Source organism: Lissotriton vulgaris, chromosome 11 (assembly GCF_964263255.1).
Source record: "Lissotriton vulgaris chromosome 11, aLisVul1.2, whole genome shotgun sequence".
Taxonomy (NCBI): Eukaryota; Metazoa; Chordata; class Amphibia; order Caudata; family Salamandridae; genus Lissotriton; species Lissotriton vulgaris.
This window is the reverse complement of record NC_141699.1, coordinates 163296480-163319295: the sequence shown is the minus strand read 5'-3', so window position 1 is coordinate 163319295 and position 22816 is coordinate 163296480. Positions and strand designations below refer to the sequence as shown.

The 22816-nt window shown below is 46.2% G+C and overlaps 1 protein-coding gene across 1 annotated transcript in view; it reads left to right on the top strand.

Annotated features, from left to right (window-relative positions):
• PPP1CC (protein phosphatase 1 catalytic subunit gamma) overlaps positions 1-22816 on the top strand; it is a 275755-nt gene that overhangs the window by 49459 nt on the left and 203480 nt on the right. The window contains exon 2 of the mRNA XM_086943027.1: positions 3933-4064. Coding sequence (XP_086799153.1) covers positions 3933-4064 — 132 coding nt within the window. The remainder of the gene's footprint in view (positions 1-3932; positions 4065-22816) is intronic.

The window sequence follows — 22816 nt, the reverse complement described above, 5'->3', positions numbered from 1 at the left end:
CTCTAAGACATTCCACCTGCAGAAAGATTTGTCTTCAGCCCTTATCCTGCCCATCTGTTAGCCTGAATTACAGGATGTTTGTGATTTTTCATTTAGTACAAAACATGACCCTGTTGGAGACACTTCATGTGCAGTGATGAAGCAGAGCGTGTGTACACAAGTCCATTTAGACAGATTAACTTTCTTAAATGCCCCCAGCCCATTGTGCATGATAAAGCCATATTAGCTGGTTTTAATCGGGCAGACCAATATATCTCCCTGCTGAAAATCTCAATCCAAATGTGGGTAGTCGTCGGAGACATGTCAACTATTTTTTGTCCACTACCATGGTGGTCATCCGTGAGCAGCCGTCTTATTGGCGCCATGCTTTCAGATTTTTGTTCTATTTCTGCATTAAAATACGTGATTCTACAGTGCCATATGTAACAAGTGTTTTAACATTTATTTTCTTAGGATATATTAAAGGCCATGCCTTCATTAGGCGCAAAGCAGGAGGCTGCTGTTTGGACGCTGCCAAACACCTCTGTATTATTGTAAGGTGATACCTTACAAGCTATTTTTGCTGCCATTGTAAAAAATAAATACACTAAAAATTGGGCGTCTTAATGGCGTCAGCACCACGCATTCATTAAGCACAGAGTTGAACGCCACGCGTTCTTAAGACTTGAAACTCGAGGCTGCTAAACTGGGGGAGGGAGGGGGGGCTGCTCCACTGGCACAGAGTCCGGCTCCAATGCGGTTGAGATGCACCTGGGTAGGGGGTACAGCATTCAGGCCGTTCCTGCTCCTCCTTCATGGGTCAGAATTGGGCAAGAGGGCGGGGGTGCGCTGCTGCAGGGGGTCTGTCGGTCCAGGGTGCGCAGGGTGGTATCTCATGGTACACGTGGATCGTTCCTCCCCCCCTCCACCCCCCCCATTTCAACAACTGTCTGCGCAGGGAGATTGGCCCCGCAATAACAATGCGGTGCAGCAACCCCCGGAATGGACTTCATGGCCGAGGGTGGCCACGGGTAGCGGCCTGGTCATCACGGCGGTGGGTTGGGGGGAGGGGGGGGCATATGTGCAAGGACCCCAGGCCTGTGACCAGGTCAGCGGACACCATATCCCATAGGATCTCCTTATGCTGGATCGAGGCACACTGGGCAGTGCTCACCTGGCCTGTATTAGCCATCTGAGGCACCCCCCCCAAATCTGGGGGGGGGGGCGGGGCTCTGTGTGGGGGGGGGGGCGGGGTGCTCTGTGTGGGGGGGTTGGGCACTGTGTGGGGGGGTTGGGCACTGTGTGGGGGGGTTGGGCACTGTGGGGGGGTGGGTGGGGCTCTGTGTGGGGGGGTGGGTGGGGCTCTGTGTGGGGGGGTGGGTGGGGCTCTGGGGGGGTGGGTGGGGCTCTGTGTGGGGGTGGGTGGCTGTGTGTGTGTGTGGGCTCTCTGTGTGTAAATGCAATAGGTCTTGCGTTTGAGAGAGATTAAGCTATTGACATTGTAAATGACCATGCCATTTATTTATCTGTTCAAAAACCAACACATAAATAAAAAATGTCGTTTACAATGCCAATAGCTCTAACTTTGGCAAAGGCGAGACGTTGCATTGTAAATGCTTCTTTTTAGAGAACAGGAGCTATATTTAGAGCAAGCAACACGTTTTGAGTTTTTTTTAGTTTGAAAGGCTTTGAAGAGCGCACTTTAAGTGTAGTGCTTGACTCCTTAACTAATGCCTTTGTCAACCTGTACCCACAGCAAGTAAGGTTTTGTTTTGGTAACAGACCCTTCAATTGTGTAATTGTTGTTCTTGTGGAATCTTAATTGAATAGTTTTAAGTAGCTGAACTCTAAACCACTGTAGAAACAGGTTTGTTCTCTCGTTAGCAAATTGCTAAGCAGAGTAATTTGACTTGATACCCAGTTGCCACGGACATATATATAGTGCATATTTAGATGCACAGACTGTAATGTGCTAACTACTATTGAGTGTGCGATTGCATGGGTGCATGACTTAAGACTACTTACTCCTGCTGTCTCATCTGTTCTCCCAATTCAAGTAGTTGTCTTTTCCAGTTTCCACGTTGGTTTGCTCTTTTATGAAATTCTTTAGGAATTATGAATGTTTGCTCATTCTCAATGGTAATCCAGATTTCTTGGTGAGGTGAATAGATTATGGCAGGTACAAACAATTGTTTCAGGCTAACCACACCGGTTTCAATGACATGCCAGAGATATTTCACTTTAGGGTGCCTTAGTTTGTGGCATTCACTCCTAAACTACCCTGTACAAGGGTTGTACATGTGCCTACCTTGTATTTGTAAATCGTGACTGTTTTGGAACGCACACACCTTACATTTTATGTATTATCCAACCTGTTGCCTGGTGCCACGTCAACTCACTACTATAGTGCCTGATTGTGGTAGAAATTTCGAAGCTCCATAATGCGCATGACGTTCAAATGTAATTCCATTACTTTTCTTTAATCTGTATATCCTACTTTCTTTTTGTAATACTTTAAATATTATCCGATAGCTGCCTTCCCTCCACTTCGAAGCAGTCGTACAATTGTGCCTGTTTTCATGCTGCACTGTAGTAAAGGCATCAGTACAAATTGAATTTAACGTTTCAACCATTGGACCTGCTTTTCATTGGTCATTATTTGTCCATCGAGAAATGAGCTGGAATGCCATTGCATGCTTTTTCTCCTGCCATTGCCTGACTAAAAATAGTTAAGATTATGGTTTAGCAGTTGCCACAAAGGTTAAAGTCCAGTTCTTTCGAGAATTTTTTTTGTAAGGTTTCCTGTATTTTTTATATAATCTTTCTTTTAACATCAAATGTTGGCGGTAGGATTAGCTTTCGAACTGATCTCAATGTGGTAGACTGTGCGCTGGTATAGCCTCAACCTGTGCTTGCTTGGGCTGTTGGTGGAAGGCTTGCACATATGGAGTGTATTTTGATTAAGCTGGACTGTCTCTATATAGGGCGGTGAACAGGGTACTGTTTCCTTTGCAACTGGATACCTGTCCACCCAACTCTAAACCTGAGCCTCTGTTGCATAATCTGACCCTCTGAAGGTACCAGCACTTGTTTCTGCACTATCTTGCCATGTTAAATCAGTTGAGCCCCCTACAGAATACAGTGATTGGATACAATTGGACCTAGAAAGCCTTCCTGCCCAATTTGTGACAGTTGGCATTCCAGTACAGATTAGCAGAACACGGTCATCTTTGTATCACATGACTGCCATCTGCTGAGGGTCCTGGTCTGATTTTAATGGCTGAATCGGTCATTCAAATCAACCATGTCACGGTTAACGAGACACATTGTGCAACCTTTCCCATACAGTCTTGTATCTTGGAATTTGTTTTTCTACCTCCAGTAATGGAGAGCTTGAATAGCTTGATACTTGGCGTGGAACATTAGCAAATAATCAAACGTGAGATACTGGTTCTGGACAGGACCCTTCTCTAAATGCCCTTAAGCAGTGAAACGTTCAGTTTTGGTTCCCCATGGTTCTCACCCCCATCCGTCAACTACCCACACAAGTGTCTGAATCGACAAAGCAACTGAATATGTCTCTACTTACTGTACCACTTGGAAATGGAATACCATGGAGAAATGGCATTATGGAGATTGAATTGTGAACCTCTACTTATTTTATTTCGTCCAAGATTTTGACCTGTAGTACTTAGCGATACGGCTCTTACAGCCTGACTTTTACTGGGAGTTTGATGGGGAAAACATCCTGTAGTGAAGCCACTCACAAGTGTTCAAATGCTAGATTTTGTCTTATTCTGCAATATGCTTTGGACCCAAGTTGTGACTGTACTAATCCTAGCCTAATACATTTGGTGTGGCATGGATTTCAGACGAGGTAGCTTGTTTCTAATAAGATTGAGCGGATGTCACTTCAAACCCCTCTGAACCTTTGTCTTTTTTTCCTTTCCTAGTTAGAGGGTCAAAGCCTGGTAAGAATGTTCAACTTCAAGAAAACGAAATTCGAGGGCTTTGCCTGAAGTCTCGGGAAATTTTCCTTAGCCAACCAATCCTCCTAGAGCTCGAAGCGCCGCTTAAAATATGTGGTAAGTACTCATAAAAATAGTTGCGTTTCCTCATGCTAGTTTGGTTTTGGTGGTTTTACCCTACAGGTCACCCTGTGCCACACATGCCTACTTGGAGAGGGAGAGATTGTAGGGGTCAGGGGACTACCATAAATGTATTTGTTACCCATTCCATGTGCTTTTGTTCATCTCTTATGGGGAAACTCCCTTTGGTGCCATGTGCTCGAACTCAACCAATGGCTACATGTCCCTTTTAATGCATGGAAGATCGCACTCCAGTTTTGGTTAACATGTAAAGAATTAGTCACAGTAAGCTTCTTTATACAAATTAAAGGTGACCATGTTGCCTGGTGTGGATAAGTTTTCGGAGCGATGTGCAGATTAAACTTGAGGATTTTCTCCATTGGTAAATGTTAGCAATTATGCTACTGATTTTTTCCACTGCTTTCGGTCACATGTAACATTATACGCAGGAAAACGTTTTTCAGAGCTATTTTTTTTTTTTGTGGCACACCTGACTAGTTTTGATGCCTTCAATGGACTCCAGCATCTGCTGCAGTAACCTAGGTCTGACCCTGTGGTCACTGATTCAAATCCTGGTTGGTGAACGCGCATTTTCTTCCATAAGACAAAATTAGTACAAATGTTACTTTCTATCCAAAAATATAATGGAAACTCTTCTATTCGGCAGCAGCGAGTAAATGCTTTTGATTGAAATCTTCATTAATTACAAAGGCTGGAGGGGATTTTTTTTTTCCAGAACCAAAAAGACTGGTTGGTTAAAGGTCATTAGAAAAAAAACAATTCGAAACCTTTAGTTTGCATCACAATGATGAAATGGTCAAGGCAAATCTACACCCACAGAGCTTAGGAAGGGGGAGTCGGGGGGATTGTCTAAACTTATGTAATATACAGCTTTTCTTTTGTACCGCCCCTGAAGACTTATGCAGTTTGCTGTAGGCTCCATTACCGTTGTGTATGCATAGCCCAGAAAGCATTTCTTGTCCCTGAGAAACTAAATACTATTTATTAGCTTCCCTGTCCCTTAATCTCCCTCACCTGCCTCCTTGGCTCCTACCCTACATCCAACAAGATCATCCTATTGAGCTGTTCAAAATAAATGGAGATTGGTAGTTTCAATTTCTTTTATGATTTGCTTAAATTTTAGAGTAGTCACAAAAGATCTGTGCTCTACAGAACAAATTCTACTTTTCACAGCCAAAGCTTATGAATCCAGGGTGTAAAATGTAGCCCCTCAGATGAAGCCACTTAATCAGACTTGCACTATAACTGCAACACTCCTTTCAGGGCCCCCATATTTTATACATTAAATAATACTGATACAGCGGACCATGGGTTCTGAACCTAGGTAGTTTTTACCACAATGTTAACTGGCCACGGTAGCCTGGCAAATTATCTTGAGCAAATAAGTTGGTACTGTTGTCCTAAGTGCCAAGTCCTCTTTTGAGGGTGTGGTATTTTCCTTGTGGAGTCTAAATCAGAAAAACCTGCTCTGAAAAGACTTCATTTGAACCTTTTTGAAGACTATACATTTTGTTAGTTTCTTCGTGCTGAGTTGGGCAAGTTCTGTAGTTTGGCATCTATCTGAACTGTTCTATGTGGTAACGTTGTTGCTGTGAATATCCATTGGGTCATGCAAAGTGAAAAAAGTTAATAAATAAAGGTACCCTGCCTCTGTTGTAGTAGATTGTATCCTAAAATGGTAATCCAGTAGAGTCCACCAAGATATATTATAAAGTTCCTCCATACTGTAGCACCGTTTTCCCTTTGCCGATCATGTACTGCTGTATTTGTTAAATACTCATATGGAGAGCTAATCCCAGGGGATGTACGAGAATATGGTGGAGTAGCTCCACATGGGACTATTGGTCCCTAAAACTAAGAACCTGAAGTATCCATCTTACTCAAATTCTGAGGCAAGAGTAGTGTTGGAGTGTATTTCCAGAGACTTACAATGGACATTTTTCATTCATGAAATCTTTATTTGGCTGACCACAGCAGCCATAAAAATACCCGCATCTGGTTAACACGCAAATTCAGAATACAGTGCAGTGAGCAATGAATCGGGATAAACACACAATATACAATGTCAGTCAACTCTTGACCTCCTGGACATCCTGGCAGCCTGAAAAAAACTTACCACTGCAAATAAAACCTGATTAGGGAATATCTGCAAGTACACAAGGGCTGGACGTAACTAAATAAAATCTAGTTTTTAACAAAGGCACTAAACTGCTTCCTGCTACTACTAAATAGTCACAGAACATGACCAAGAGAAGGCCTATTGCCACAGCTGCAGGACAACCCAGAACCTGATTGAACCCAGCGACTGGGTGAAGCCAGGAGATGGGATAATTTGCTGAATCGCAACCTTGCCAATAATCGCTCACCTGTTGGTGATCTACACTAGATAATACACCATGCCCTGGACTGTCTTTAGATGCATGTGTTCTCTCACCAAGGGTTTCATTAGTTAAGCCTCTTCATGGGTTAACAGGTCCTGTTCAGGAAAACAACTTCGCAGTGCCCATTTAGAAGACGAGCTCTTGCAACTTCATAACTATCGTAACTAAATGAAACCAGCCAGTGAGCAGACACTAGTGTGGTTGTTGCTAGTATCAAGGGTTCTCCAGTATTGGGGTGTCTTTCATAGATTCACATGCTTGAATATTCCCCATCGTCCAAGTGGGATCCTCACGGTAAATAAATTGGCAATAAAAACCAACAATATATGTATATAGAAACATAATAACATACATTCTGAAACCATAAATACTTATAAGTACCAAGGATAGCAGTAACACAAGAATACATTAGAAGAAAAAAGCTCTTTCCTAACATATCCAGGTCATTATGTTAGTCCAAGCTACAGCCAATCAGGCGCAAGCACCCCTCTAGAACCTTCAGAGGCTCAGGCCCTCAGATTTTCAACTGCACGTCGTGTGAAGGGAGTCTCCCTGAGCTCTGCTCAGTTCAACTTCCTTGTGGATTTCCTGTTTTCTTAGATGTCTTCAAGTAAGAAGTCTTTTTTTTTTTTTTTCGACCTTGTGGTTCTTGTGGAAAGTTGCAGCTGTTCTCTGAGGACCCTCAGAAGAATTGTATTTATTGCCTCTATCCAGAGCATGAGGTAGGCAAATTTAAATTTGCAGGACTTTCTCCACCAAGACCCTTATGGACAGGAAGGGGAGTCTCCTCCTTTGGTTGCAGAGGTTCAGGGAGAAGGATTCACCTCTTTCTGATGCAGAAAGCCTTGCATCAGTTGGGTCTAGAGCCACCTCAAAACGTAGCAGTGTGCAGGATATGCCATCTCAATTCCTGAAGAAGAAACTTGAATTCCAGAAAGCTCCTGGCATGTCTTCTCCTCTTCCTGCTACGCCTGCGCACTCGATCTGACTCTCAGGCGTCCAAGGCTCCTTCTACGCATATTTCCTTTAAACGTGCAAAATCATCGATTGGACTGCCAACGGTCGTTCTGACAGTGAAATCTGCAGTCTCTACCTCTCTGACGAGGACAGTGACTACTACTTGTGCCAGCGGGTCGACTGCTGCGTCAACGCCATCGGTGAAGATGGTGTGTAAGCTTAAAGTCTGCCTCGTCGACTATTCCAATCTCGTCGACGTCGAAGGGAGTCTCGTCGACATCAAAATCTTCGACTCCTGTGAAAAGAGCCTCTTGTCGGCGGCTGCTCCGTCGACAACAGCTCCACAACGACTGGTTCGGTGGTGGCTCCAACGGCTGTGGTTTTGCAGTCTGCTTCATCAGCATCTTCGGCAGTGGTTGTCCTGTCGACAGTGTCGACGTCGTCTTGCGCATCACTGCCTCTGTCATTTTAATCAAGTTCAGGGGCTCCTGCTGTTGACGCTCTGCACCACCGTCTGCATGTACTTTTGGATCCGCTTCCATTCTGTGTCACTCTCCCTAATCACCTTTTTGCCAGTGTTTCGGAGCATGATTCTGAAGAGGAGGTACATAATATATTCCGGGCAGCTCAAAGCCCTTCAGACTCTCCTCCGCATGAAAGTTGGAGTTTAGGCACAGCACTGAGGGCTCTAAGGCTGTGGGTCCAGAGACCTGAAAAAGCTACATTGAGGCTTCAGTTGATGTCTAGACACTCTCCGCCACCCTCTAGTGGGGTCAACGTCTAGACCACGGTGAAAACCATGCTGCGAGTGGACATGTCGACGTCTAGCACAGTCTAGGTCCCGCACAGTCTAGGTCTCATCATTCGACGTCTGAGATGGACGCCAGCACTTTGTCTAGGGAGGTTGACGTCGGTCTCTTCATCGCCGTCGAAAGTAGACTTCAAGCTCCTCACAAGACCAACGTCTAGGACGGGACTGCGTTCCCATAGCAGATCATTGCGCACATCGATGCCGAAGGTGACGCAGACCTAATCGACGTCGAGGGGGGAAAAAAAATTGCAGAGGGCACTGAGGAGGCCTGGCACAATTAAACTTCGAGATCCCGATCGACTTCAAGAGCCCAGTCATCCTCACCAGGGCTGCATATTGTGCAGATTTCTCCAGAGATCTCCGTAGGCCCTCTGCTCGCCGGCTGGAGGGTGTCTAGCAGAAGTCCGGGCTCTGACTATTCTCTAACATACTCACATTTCAGAACCACTCCGGATTGAAGTGCTCCTGCAAAGCCCTCAAAGTACCCCTACCACCCCCGACAACCCAGGTCTCCTTCCATATGCAGATCACTGTCCAGGGGTCGTCCCAGCTCGCAACAAGAACATCCACATAAGAGGAGACGCAGAAGATCGTCCACCTGGTCTTCTTCCACAAGGCCTTCTGTTCGGAACTATTCGCCTACCTTCTCATCAACTCCACCATCAAGGGTGTCTCCCATCGATGACATCGGAACTTTCTTTTACGTACTGGGTAGAGGAGCGCAGAAGCTGAATATCACCTTGCATACTCCTGTAATCCCTACGTCTATTTTTGACACATTGCACCATCGTACAGCCCCCAGACCGCTGCTACCAGGTTTTTTAGAACCTATGGCCACGTTCCTCACCCCTGCCACAGTGGTAAGTACTGTTGAGGATCGCTATGAAGTACAAGGCTCCAGCTGAAGAGCCCTTGTTTCTTAGGTCTGAACCACCAGCGGATTCAGTCATTGTGGCAGCTGCCATGAAATCTCGCACTGCATCCTCATCGGCTGCAGTTCCTCCTGAAAAGGACAGTAAGCACAGAAGATCCTTAATCTACCTTTTAACGGATCCTCTACCTTTTACCGGATTCTCCTTATTCGGGGCTCATGCCGATGAGGAGATGAATAAGATGAAGCAGAGCTGGATACGGTAAAAGCAGTTGGTCTGGAAAAACTGAAGTAGTCTCCAAACGTTCTCGTCAGAACGACAAACGTCCCTTCCAAATGATGGTTCAAACTCCTCAATGGTAATCCCAAAACCAACAGAGGTCTCCATTCCAGCAAAAGCGTCCTGGCACAGGAAGGGGGAACAAGCAACAGTCCTCCTCCAAGCAGTGAGGCATTGCTTCTGCACCCGTTCGCCACTCCGGTAAGAGGAGTATCATTTTTCACCTGGAAGAGTGGGAAACATTACAAAAGACAAATGGGTGCTGAATATTGTGCAGAGTGGCTACTTGCTGCAGTTCAAATCTCCCCCCGGCAAGTGCCCCCGTAATTGAAGTGCCTTCCTCAACAACACAATCTGCTACTAAGAAGCGAAGTGTCTACCCTCTCTAAAGACCATAGAGGTCCCACCACCAGCGAAACCAGGGGGTATACTCGCCGTATTTACTGGTCCAAAAACGAGGAGTAGCTAAAGAGTACAGACCTATCCTCGACCTGCGCCTGCTAAACAGGTTTATATGGAAAGAGAAATTTAAAATGCTAGCCCTGCACCAGATTTTCCCACTTAATCAGGGAGACTGAATGTGTGCCATCGGCCTGCAGGACGCCTACTTTCACATTCCTGTTTCAGTGACACCTCAAATTCCTCAGGTTACAGATTTCTCGCCAGCACTTCCAGTACAGAGTACTTCCGTTCAGGCTCATATCCACCCCCTGAACGTTCTCCAAGTGCATGGCGGTGGTGGCTGCCTTCCTCCACAGGCGGAAGATATTAGTATATATCCCTACCTAGACGACTGGCTCCTAAAGTTCCACACCTGCACTACTCCAGAGCCATCTTTTACTGTCTCAATCTGCTGCGTTTCCTGGGGTTGCAGGTAAACTACAAGAAGTCAGTGCTGAACTCCACACACCAGATACATTATCTGGGCGCTTCCTAGACTCTGCAAGGGTGAGTGAGCATGTGTCCTTCGGAGAGGTTGTCATCAATGCTGATCAAGTGCAAGTGCCGGACCCTTCACAGCTCTGCGCATCCCGCAGGCAGGTGTCATCACTGCTGGAATCAATGGCCTCATGCATATACATTGTGGCCAATGCAAGACTGCACATGCGTCCTCTACAACAGTCCTCGAAGATAAATGGACAGAGGACAGAGGTCAGGATGTTGGGAAGATCGAGTCGCTCTTCCTCAGACTGCCATGGACTCCATCAAATGGTGGAGGAAACGCGCACATCTTCTACAAGGGGTTCCTTTTCATCCGGTTCCTCCGACCCAGACAGTGGTTACAGATGCCTCTCTGCAGGGTTGGGGAGCTCACATGGACCAGTTTCATGTACAAAGTTTCTGGTCCGAGACAGTAGTTATCACATCAACTTCTTGGAACTAAGGGAAGTCCATCTTGTGCTCAAGTTGCTGTACCCATCCCTACAGTCCAGATCCATTCAGACAGACCACACAACGATCGTGAGGCCCAGACAATATGAAAGTGGCTTCTGGCGAGGAGTCTCCCGATCGTAGCCGTTCATCTTCCAGGAACATTGAACGTGCAGGCAGATGTTCTCAGCAGAGACTTCGTAGAAGCGCACGACTGGGTGCTCAACAACTAAGTCGCTCAGGACGTCTTTCGGCAATAGGGAGTGCCAGACATTGACGTGTTCGCAGACTACGCAAATACAAAATACCCCGTCTTCGTGTCCAGATTCCCTCAGCAAGGACCTCTGGGGAATGCACTTTGATCAACTGGTCGCAGACATTGCTGTACGCTTTTCTTCCACTCCCTCTGATCCCGGTGGTCATACAGAAGTTCTACAGGAACACCAGAGTGTCCGCGCCAGTGGTGGTATCCGGATCTCCTACAACTGTCAGAAGCTCCACACCGGGGGCTGCCCTGCCAGCAGGACTTGCTGACCAAGAACGAGGAGAGTATTTCATCCCAACCTCCCGTCTCTGAGATTGACTGCATGGCTCCTGAAGTCATCCAGCACTGACATTTAGACCTCTCTGCTGACTGTATGCACATTCTCAGGGGAGCAAAGAGACCCTCCATCAAAGTCTTATGCTTTCAAGTGGAAGACATTCTACCTGTGGTGTAAAGACAACGTTTTTGATCAGACTAAGGGTCAGGAGCAAGTAATCCTCCCCTACTTACTGTACTTGGCGAAGTTGGGCCTGAAATACCCCTCCATCAGGGTCCACCTGGCTGCTATTACAGCTTACAGGAAGTCTCCTACCCAGACTTCTTTTTTCCAAATGCCAGTGGTAAAGGATTTTCTAGAGGGACTCAGGAAGGTATACCCACCAGTGAGATCTCCCTTCTCCACCTTGGGAACTTAAGCATTGTCCTTACTAAACTGAGTGCTCCTTTCGAGCCTATTCATAAGGCGTCTTTGTAGCATTTAACCTGGAAGGCTGCGTTTTTATTAGCCATCACTTCCGCCCGCAGGGTGAGTGAGATTCAGGTGCTGTGCTGCAAGGAAACCTGCACTGTTTCATGCCAATAGTGGTGCTGCGTACACATCCAAGCTTCCTTCCTAAGGTAGTCTTGGATTTTCACATCAATCAAGCTATTCCTCTGCCCACTTTCTTTCCTCAACCATCCACTCCCCCAGAGAGATCATTACTCTTTAGATCTTTAGATTTAGTTTTACTTGGCCAAAACTTACTTGGGAAATCTGACCGGCTCTTTATCAACTACAGTTCCACGAACACCGGTCTAGCGGCATCTAAAAGATCTATTTCTCGATGGATTGTCTCTTGTATAGATTTATCCTACCAGTTAGCTAACAAGACCTTACAAGGCCGACCAACAAGACCTTACAAGGCCGACCTAAAGCACTCTATCAGAGGGAAAGCTTCTACCACAGCTCTCCTTCGCAACGTTCCTATGTCTGAAATCTGCAAGGCAGTGACATGGCATTCAGTGCATACCTTCACACGCCATTACTGTCTAGATTCTGATGCCCAGGTTGGGCAGGCTTCATTAAGGAATTTGTTTGCATAACTGCAACGTGAATGATTTTCATGTTCAGTGTACTCTATTGCTAGTCTGCGAGACTTTGGGTATGGGCCTGCTACTCTAGTCCTAGATTATGACTATTTTGAGGATCCCCTGGATGAGCAGGATTAGTTACTTACCTGTACTCCTAGTTCTCATCCAGGGGTGTACTCCTCAGGCATAAGCGACCCTCACTCCTTCCCGTACGAGCATTATTGGAGTTTTTAATGTTAATTGCAGGTATACTCCGGTGTCTCTACATAGGGCAGTTCTTTTTGACGGTGTACTAACTGTCACCTGTGGTGCATCATGGGAGCAGGAGGTCTCCTGCAGGTCTTTAAGGTATTCAAGTGTTAGGGTACCGTGCCTTTAAGGCAAGGTGTCGGTTTTTTCTTTTTCATTGATCTGCTTTGCAGCCTACAGGTAACTGCCTGCAATTTCAAGCTTTCCTTAAGGCAATAAAGCATTGTTGTATGACTGTTTATCACTGCTTCCTCTGTTACTTATGGGTTAGGAGGGTATTGTTTTTTACAATGCAAACCTATGTACTTTTGGCAGTTTTGCCATGTTGAAAACATACATGAAGCCTAGAATGTTTCCATGTATGTATATGTAATGTGTATGTTCTATGTGCTCTGGGATCCCGCACATGGGTGGGGATTATTCGGAGATTATGACTGAGTATACCCCTGGATGAGAACTAGGATTACAGGTAAGTAACTAATACTCCTTGCACCAGAAGCTTAACCCCAAAGACTAATTACTTACCTGGTAACCATGAACTTCATTTCTCTCCATAGGAACCTATTGACTGTTTTTCTCTGAAATGTTTTAAGTGTGGAGTTGATTTGTACAGAAACCTGAAGTTACAATTGTGCAAAACTGATTTACTTACCTTTGTTCTAGGAAATGTCCCAGTGTGATATCTAGTCATAATCACACTGAGTAGAAAATAATTTACAGTAATCTAAAATAACGAAGGGGGTGTGGCCAACCATCATGGCTGGTATGACGTGGTCGTGATCTGCTCCCGCACAGGATTCTGATTTCCTCTGCGTCACCGCTCGTCCTGATGACTTAGGCGATGGGAGTTTGGACGTCTATCTAGAGCTTACTCTGGGGGCTTAACCTACTTGGGGGTGTGCATGAAGAGACATGGGTGGAGCGACCCGATGCGCGGCCGCTCATTCAACATGGCGGTAGGGCGCCGCTATGGTTGGCGCCGCTCTGGATTATGACCTTGTGGCGGTCGAGACGGTTGTGGCGGCTTCACTCCTGGTCCCTGAGGACTCATTAGGCGTGGGAGCTCAGTGGGGCAGAGAAAGCAGTATTGTGGAGACCACGTGGGCAGCGCATCAGCTGATGCAAAATGGCAGACTTCTCCAGACGCAGGCCGGGACTGAGCACCCCCGGCATTGCAGAGTGCGCTGGCAGCCTTGGGATGCCTGCGGAGAGAGGCTGATCATTGCTGCCTGCTACCACATCGGAGGTGTCAACTCGCCCTAGCCTAAGCTGGAGTGTCTGCCCCTCCCCCCAGCATTTTGACAGCGCCCAAGCACAGTGCCTTAGAGGCTGGCACTCGCCAACGGGCTTATCTTCTACTATCTGCTGGGGGGGGGCACTATTTGGGCCCATTGTATGCCGCTGGAGTTGGGGGGGGGGGGGTGGGGGGGGGGCTGCTGCTGCTGCTGCCGCCTGATCCCATGCCTGACCTTAAAATGGCATTGAGGGGGGGTGATCTGAATTTTAGTCACAAACCGGGACATTCCACAAAAATAGAGACTACCATTTGGCTTCAACAGAGTGCACAGAATGTCCACCTTAATCACCTATAGAATTACCGAAAAGGCTGTAAGAGCATGAATTACAGGCAACTCTTAAAGCCAGTATCATCCCTGTTGATTACATTTTATTATACTAACAGTTGCTAATTATCCCTGCTTTGAAAAACAATAAACGGCACCGCCATCCGTTTTCACTAGACTCGCTCTAAAAACCGGGACAATACTTCATTTACCAAAATCTGCAGATGAACAAGTTTTTTTCCCCTGATGCTCCACCACTGAGTGGGTGCTACTCTAGCGGGGAGACCTGAACCAACAAGTCTCTTACAGAGGAGGGGAGACTGCACCTAGGAGGCCTCTCAGATAGCCGCAAGACGACTTGACCGCTTCTGCCAGAGTACAGCTAGCATGACAAGACATAGGTAAGGGCCTGGCGCAGCCCACATGCCTCCCAAAAAAGTGCAACCCAACAAGGTCTCCAGCTACTTTGGGTCCTCCACAGCAGATACAGTGAACTTGCGGAAGATGAAATAAAATACATTTGTTGCTGTTATATGGCGCGTAAGGTGGGGAAAAGTGGTAGTCCAAGTTGAAAACTGGCACACAAAATACGTATTGAACATAAGCAGCACACTGTTACTAGATTGTAATGGATAGGTACATTGTGACACCCAGGGTATACTGTCCACCTTCGTGGACACGTATAGCAACTTTTACAGCTCACAACATACAGTACCAGATTCTGAAATACTGCAATATGTCGAAGACATTGCGCTGGTATGGTTGTCGGATTCACCCCATGAATAGCGGGAACGCCACACTGACTTTTGCCCTGTGGAGGAAGGAAGGAGTTTGACATCGTCGAGGGAAGGACTGACCAGCAGCTTGCGGAACCCGCTGCGCGGGTCCCGCTGCGTCGAGGCTGCACATCCGTTTGTTGGCCCCTGCTGGGTGAGCGAGTGAGAGACAGGGCTGCGAGCGCTGGGTCCGGGACTCGCTTTCCCAGGAGTCCCGGCTTCCCAGAGGCCAAGTCACCTGGCCCGCTCTCCCTGACCGCCCCGCCCAGCAGAACAGCTGAAAAGGATTCTGCCTGTTTAGGATCCCGGGAACGCCGCACTGACTTTTGCCCTGTGGAGGAAGGAAGGAGTTTGACATCGTCGAGGGAAGGACTGACCAGCAGCTTGCGGAACCCGCTGCGCGGGTCCCGCTGCGTCGAGGCTGCACATCCGTTTGTTGGCCCCTGCTGGGTGAGAGAGTGAGAGACAGGGCTGCGAGCGCTGGGTCCGGGACTCGCTTTCCCAGGAGTCCCGGCTTCCCAGAGGCCAAGTCACTTGGCCCGCTCTCCCTGACCGCCCCGCCCTGCAATCCCCCCTCCCCTATCCACGCCCATAAGTAGTGACGAACCCCGCTGCGCGGGAGCGCCCGGGGCTAAGCCCGGGCAAAGGGCGGGCCCTCTGTGGCCCTCAGAGGCCAGAGGAGGCCGGGCTGGGCCACTGACCCTGGTCGTTTGTAACTATCTTGCTCGCACTTTGTACCCCTAGGGCATACGGGTTATGTCCACACGGAAAACTAGAAGTATGGCAGTTGCTAGTGCTAAAAAACTTACTGGGACACTGGATGACTTTATTACCCGCACACACGCATTAATTGACGAAGGAATCGTATTAATGGACAGGAGAGTATCACAAGACCTGGCCATGGCCAAACGTTCATCATTGGGCCTGATTGCGATGGCCCAAACCCCTATCACTGTTTGCCGTCCAGAAACCCAGGCTCTAATACATAGCCACGGAGATATTGGGGCTATGGATGGCTCTAATAGTAACACTGATACCGTTCAGGACTTGGAGGCTTCACCTAACCTTAATATTCTAACTCTGAGCGGAACAAAACCGCAAGAGTCACACACCTGTGATACCACCGATGTTAACACTAGAAGTGAGAGGGGTAGGATTGAAGGGGCTATTCCTAAACAGAAACAGAAGGGTAATAAACAAACTACTTCTAAACGAAAGAAGGGCCAGACATACCCCAACCCCAATCCCCCTAACTGCGAGAAGCTGTCTGAGGTTCAAACTAGCTCAACAGGGGGGACACTCCCAAACAAGGTCGGTTTACCCCTAAATCTACCAGACGACACCTTAATTGATCAAAGTCTGGAGGAAATTTTACAGTTTAGTGTAGACACTGGTAATCCTCCTCCTATAGTGCCATCACAGGAGGAGGATGGTTTAACTATCAACAACTCTGTGATTTTCAATATGTTGAAATCATTGCTAGAACCCATAGAGGTAAGACTACGTTGTCTTGAAACTGTCCTTAAAAACATACACAAGGACATAAGTGCTCCTAGTTTCTCCTTAAATAATAAAACTGTCCAGATTTCTAATCAGCCTAAACCACTAAAACCCCAGGTGATTACTAAAAAAACATTGGAGTCCGCCAAAGGGGTGCCTAAGAATCATAGTAATACTCCAATTCAGACTATTTCTAACAATAAGCCCCCTTCAGCAGAGGGAACTAAGAAAACTGACTCCGGCCATACACCCTCCATAAACAACTCAAATTTAACTTCTCAGGCATCTTCTAGGGATGGTCTATCCAAACCGACAATCCCTGAAGTACTTGACAATGTTAAATGTAAGGTCCGGAAAAATATCCATCTGCCTCCAGATGCCTGTTCCTATGTTATACTTACTGGGGTCACTGAAATACCCGCAACTGAACAAGAGTCATATCAGACCCTAAAAAATAAAGTATGCCACTGGTTAGCCAATAATTATCCTCTCCCTCCAAATATTCCCTGTAATATCTTGATGATAGAGAGAGCTCCATGGGTAGGACATAATAGGAAAAATCTTCCAGGGGATTGTGTAGTGATTACTTTCGAGAATACTGAGGTCGTAGAATTTATTTGTAGCAGAAGGGCCCCGAGATACCAGGCGAGCACAGTAACCGCTAGACCTCTCTCCTATTTTTATCTCCCACACAATCAAGCCGACAATCGATGGAGTTGGCTTAAGGGTCCTCACGATCGTAAACCCAGACAGAGATCCAATCTTCCCTGGATGCCACAAACCCCTGGATGGGAGGAGGAATGGGGTGGGGGTTGGAACCTGGTTGGGAACAGAGGAGGCAGACCACCTCAAGGTGGCCCTTTCTTTGGTCCGCATTCTTCTCAACTACATCATTTCCCCCAACAGCGAAATGGACCTCCCAATGCTCTGTACTTCCCAATGGCGAATCGTTTTGAATGCCTCTCAAATACAGACTGGGTGGACTGACATATGCGGGGCTCTCCAAAGGGAAGGGGACCTCAGACCAATTTAATTCCTCCTCATAAGGAAGTGGCAACATCGGTCTTGATTACGGACAAACCCTCTTTTACTCCCTCTGATAGTTTGTTGGAGGCGCAGGAACGGGGCACACCATCTTTTCTCCCAGCCACACCTCCCCCACTTTGTAAATTCCTTACTTGGAATGTGGCGGGTCTAAATGCAAAGGCGCTGGACCCCATATGGCAAGAGTTTGTAAAACAATTCGACATAGTGGGTTTGCAAGAAACCTGGGACACCACAACTAATTTTGCACTAGATGGCTTTCGTAGCTTTTTTACCCCTGCAGCCTCTAGTGCAAGAGGTAGGGCAAAAGGTGGCTTACTTACACTGTGTTCCCTGGAGCTGGTAGGGGCATTCAAACAATTGGAATCTGCACCTGCAAACACGCTAGTCGTGGAGTGGACCTTACCTGGCTTCCAACCTTTTCTAGTGGTTAATTTTTATAATTCCAGGGAGTCTTTATTTGTGAATGAACATTTGACTTCCTTACTACAATTTTTGTCAGCCTATAGAAGCGACTGCACCTCTTCCATAGAGATGATCATCTTGGGTGATTTTAATATTCATCCCTGTGAGGGTGATTGCCTTAATGATAGTTATGGGGGTTTACCGACGGAGGCCATCCCCCATTTTGTGCATACAATTGAGGGTGAGTGTCTTGAGTCTTTCCTGGCGACTTTAAATCTATTTGAATTTGCCCAAAGTAGGAACGATCCCAGAGCCCCAACCTTCGTGGGGAAAGACGCTAATACTATTATAGACTTCATTTTTGTTTCATCTGGGGTACTAGCTAAGGCACGCGAGTACATGGTGGTCACTGCTAGTTTCAGCGATCACAATCCTGTCCTCCTGATGCTGGACCTAGACTGTTTCCGGACACATAATCCAACAGATGTGGCAGCCCCAAGGGACTTGATAACTAAAGACCAGGGAAGGCGCCTAAAATGGGAACAAATAGTACCTGAACACTTCTTCCATTCACTTGCCCAAGAGTCAGAGGCAGTTATGGCAGTATGTCTGGACCCACCTGCTCGAGGCCCGGATGTAGTAGTCGCATACGAGGAGATATGCGGAAGGATTGCTAAGAATCTGGAGCTAAGGTCTACCGGGCAAAGGATTAAGAAACCCCAGAAATGGTTCAATAAAGAATGTTCCCAGAAACATAGTGCTCTGATGAAAGCTCTAAAACAAAAACCTAGGGACAGGACGTTGGTGGCCAATTTAAGGAAGGATTACAAAACTGCAGTTCTTAAACGCAAATCTGGAATCAAGGAAGAAGCTTGGGAGAGCCTTTTATCTACGGATGTATTGAGAGACAGCAAAAAGTTTTGGGCCATTGTGAACCAGCCCTTCTTCTCCAATGAAGGGAAGACCGACATGGACTGTGTGATAGAAGATGATAGATGGGTAGCCCACTTCGAAAAGATCTACGAATCCACAGCACCTGGTCTAACCGATAATGTCCATAAATCCCCTAACATGGTTATGGAATTTAGTAGTTCGGAGGTTGAAAGGGTGATTAGAGACACAAGTAAACACAAAGCCCCGGGACCTGACGGGGTTCCTGCAGACCTCTACATCCAATACCCCCAATTTTGGTCGAAGATATTAATGAACGTTTTTAACGCAATACCCTCAGCTGGTTTTCCTTCCTCTTGGTACACCTCTATCATTGTGCCCATATTCAAGAAAGGGAACAGGGGGGACCCGGCTTGCTACAGGCCAATCTCCTTGCTGGACTCTGCCGTTAAGATCTTGGGCAGGGTCATTTTGCAGAGGCTTGAGGACTGGCTTGGAGAGAGCAGGATCCTCTCGGAGTTACAGTATGGCTTCAGAGCACACAGAGGGACCATGGACCAATGTCTCAACCTCCACCTAATTATCAGCAAGTACACAGTGGCGAAGGGGGGACTCCTTTATTTGGGTTTTATGGACTTATCATCCGCTTTTGATTTGGTCAATCGTTCTAAACTGTGGACTATTTTGGGCAATATGGGTTTGGACACAACTTTGGTTAATTTTCTGCACGATCTTCATTTAAATTTATTTGCATCTGTTAGGGTGAACAGGGATGGAAGGTGCACAGCAAAGTTCAAGTCTGGAAGAGGTGTCAGACAAGGCTGCATTCTGGCACCTCTCCTTTTCACACTGTACATCAACTCCCTGGGTAATTCACTGAACTCAGTCACCCCAGACATTCCGCGTATGGGGGGGGTACCTATTCCGGTCCTCCTATACGCGGACGACGCCGTCCTCTTAGCTCGGACTGGCACAGGCCTCCAAAAACTCTTAGATCACTTTGGCCTCTTTATGGAAGCTCTCGATCTTAAAATTAACTCGACCAAATCCCATGTTATGGTTACAGGTTCACGGAAAAAACACACGAAGATCAGATCTTTTAGCTGTAATAGTTCACCAATTTCCAGGGTCCCTTTCTTTTGCTATCTGGGCGTCACCTTCGATGAGAAAGGAACATGGGGCGCACAAATGAGATTAAAACAGAATGGAGTTACTAGATCCACTACAGCCCTTCTGCATTTCTCTAAAAAACTGGGATCAAAACCTATGGAAGCCATGACCCGTATCTATAAAGCTAAATGTTTGGCAATTGCCTCTTATGGGGCTGCCATATGGGGCTATGTCTCATGCCCAGGCATTCAGATTGCAGAAAATAATTTTTTACGAGCCTTACTATCATTACCTAAATCTTCCCCAATACACACAATTCATAATGAATTAGGCTTGGGTCACGTTACTGACCTCTTAAAAATGGCCCCAGTGATATATTGGGTTAAAACGTGGACAAACGAGGAAATCAGTTTAAATCATTGTATCCTCAAAGATTGTTTGTCTCTGGATAAAGCCAATAACATCCCGTGGCTGGCGTATGTTAGAGCGGCATGCGCGAGACTAGGGCGTCCAGAAATGTACTCTTTACCACACAAATTAAAAAAAGAGGATGTAAAGTGGGTCAAGCTGCATTTCCAAAACTTGTTGGAGTCTGAAAGGGAAACGGTTGAATTAGGTAAACCAATGGTACGATCACTTTTTCAACTCTCCTCAACTTTAGCCATGGAACCTTATTTGAAATATGTCACCAAGCCTTACCATCGCTTTCTACTCATAAGGTTCAGGTTTAATTTAATACACCTAGTGCTTGGCTCACAATCAAAGTGGGGCTTACCAGAGAACTTACCCCCCTGTACCTGCAACTGTTTTTCCATACAGGACACCCTCCACTTAGTTATGCTTTGTGAACATTATTTGGTGGCTCGCAAAAAATTTCTGGTACCTATTCTGAAAAATTTGAATTTTGTCCAGGTACGGCCAGCATTATTACATCTACAGATGCTGAACTCAGTACAGACAACATATGGGGTAGCCTGTTTTCTGGCAGCAGCTGCCAGACAAAATAAACTAAGAATGGCTGCTACTTCTAACAACCAAAATTTGACACTTGTATAACTTTTGTTGGACACCATGTAAACTTGCTCTTACAGTCACTTATTTTTAACAAAATTCGGTTCTTTGTACTTTTTTATGAAGGTGTAGTAATGTCTTTTCATATATGTTTAATTGAATTTTAAACTTGTTTTGTATACCATGTCTTGCTTTTATGGTTTTAAATAACCGAATAAAGTTTCTTTGACTGACTGACTGACACCCCATGAATACTTAGCCCAACCTATAACGGAAGAGCTATAAAATAGTTACCCAATGGCAAGTCTCCAGGCCCTTACTGCTACACTGGCGAGTTTTATAAAACTTATTCAGATCTATTGGTCCCGCATATGCTCACGGTACGATGATGCTTATCATAATAAAATACTTCCACCAACGCTACGGGAGGTGCGAATAGTGGCTTTGCTGAAACCAGACAAAACCCAGACAAGGCGGACTCCTATAGACCCCCCCCCCCCCCCCCCCCCCCCCCCCTCTCTCATAAATACAGATGTAAAGATATTGGCAAAAATAATAGCTACAAGGCTGCAACCACTTATGTCCACTAAAGTCTTATCTGATCAATCAGGATTTATTCCGGAAAGATCGACCACACAATTTGTTCACCATATTTGCCTTACTACATAAATTGAATCCAGATTTACATGCAGTGGCGGTCCTACTGGACACTGCTAAAGCATTTGATTCTGTAGTGGCCAGACATGTTTGCGATTTTAAATAGAAAAGGCCTACCACCCACATTAACTGGATCGCCCTCCTATACACTAAACCCACTGCCTGTATCCAGGTAAACCGACACATATCAGATGCAATATCAATATGAGGCACCAGACAGGGCTGTCCCCGCTACTCTTTTCTATAGCACTGGAGCCATTAACTTGCAAAATGTGACAGCACTATGCACACACAGCACTGCGGTTTAATCTTAGGCCAATTAGCATATCACTATACGCAGATATGGTGCTATACCTACGTAACCCAGAAGATAATCTAACACCACTACAAGAATATATAAAATTTGGGCGCCACTCAGGATTGCAAATTAACTGGGACAAGTCAGCAATAATACCGTGAACACTAAATACAAAAGCACCTACTCTGGAATTCCCCCTTATATGGCAAGAGGACCCAGTCCAATATCTTGGAATCTGGGTACAGAGGCGAAATTAGTTCTCAGATCCAATTATGGTGCTGTAGTGGATCGCATGGAGGTGCAGATAAATGGGTGGATCACTCTCCCGCTCTCATTAGCAGATCAAATATAGTTAATAAAAATGGTACTATTACCCACCTGCTATATTTATTTTATTTATTAATATACCAATACCGCCACCCACTCCAATCTTTAATAGAATACGCACGGGCTTGGTCAAATTAATATAGGGAGGTAAGCAGGCTCAAATCAGTCTAAAAACCATGACCCTCCCATACGCCGCAGGTGGATTTACAGTCCCTGATATCTATTTATATTTGTGCGCTCCGGCACAATATGCGTATTGGTATCACCCAGTTAAATACCTGCCACACCTTGCGGTGGAGGATGGTGATGCGGATCCAATACCGCTATCACATACTCCTCCATAAACGGTATCACTTAAAAATGCAGGAAATCAACACGATCCGTACAGCATCGCAAGCATGGGCGTGCATTAGTCATTTAGCGAACAAGACTCCTATATACACTCTGAACCTACCACTAGCAAACCACCCTGCTATCTGTCACACAAGAACAAAATAGTATGATGTTACTGGAACAGGTGGGCATAACGCAACTAGGCGATCTATATCCTAATGGAACCTTTATTACCCCTGATGACCTATCGTACATAAGAAACCAGTCGCTGCTATTTAG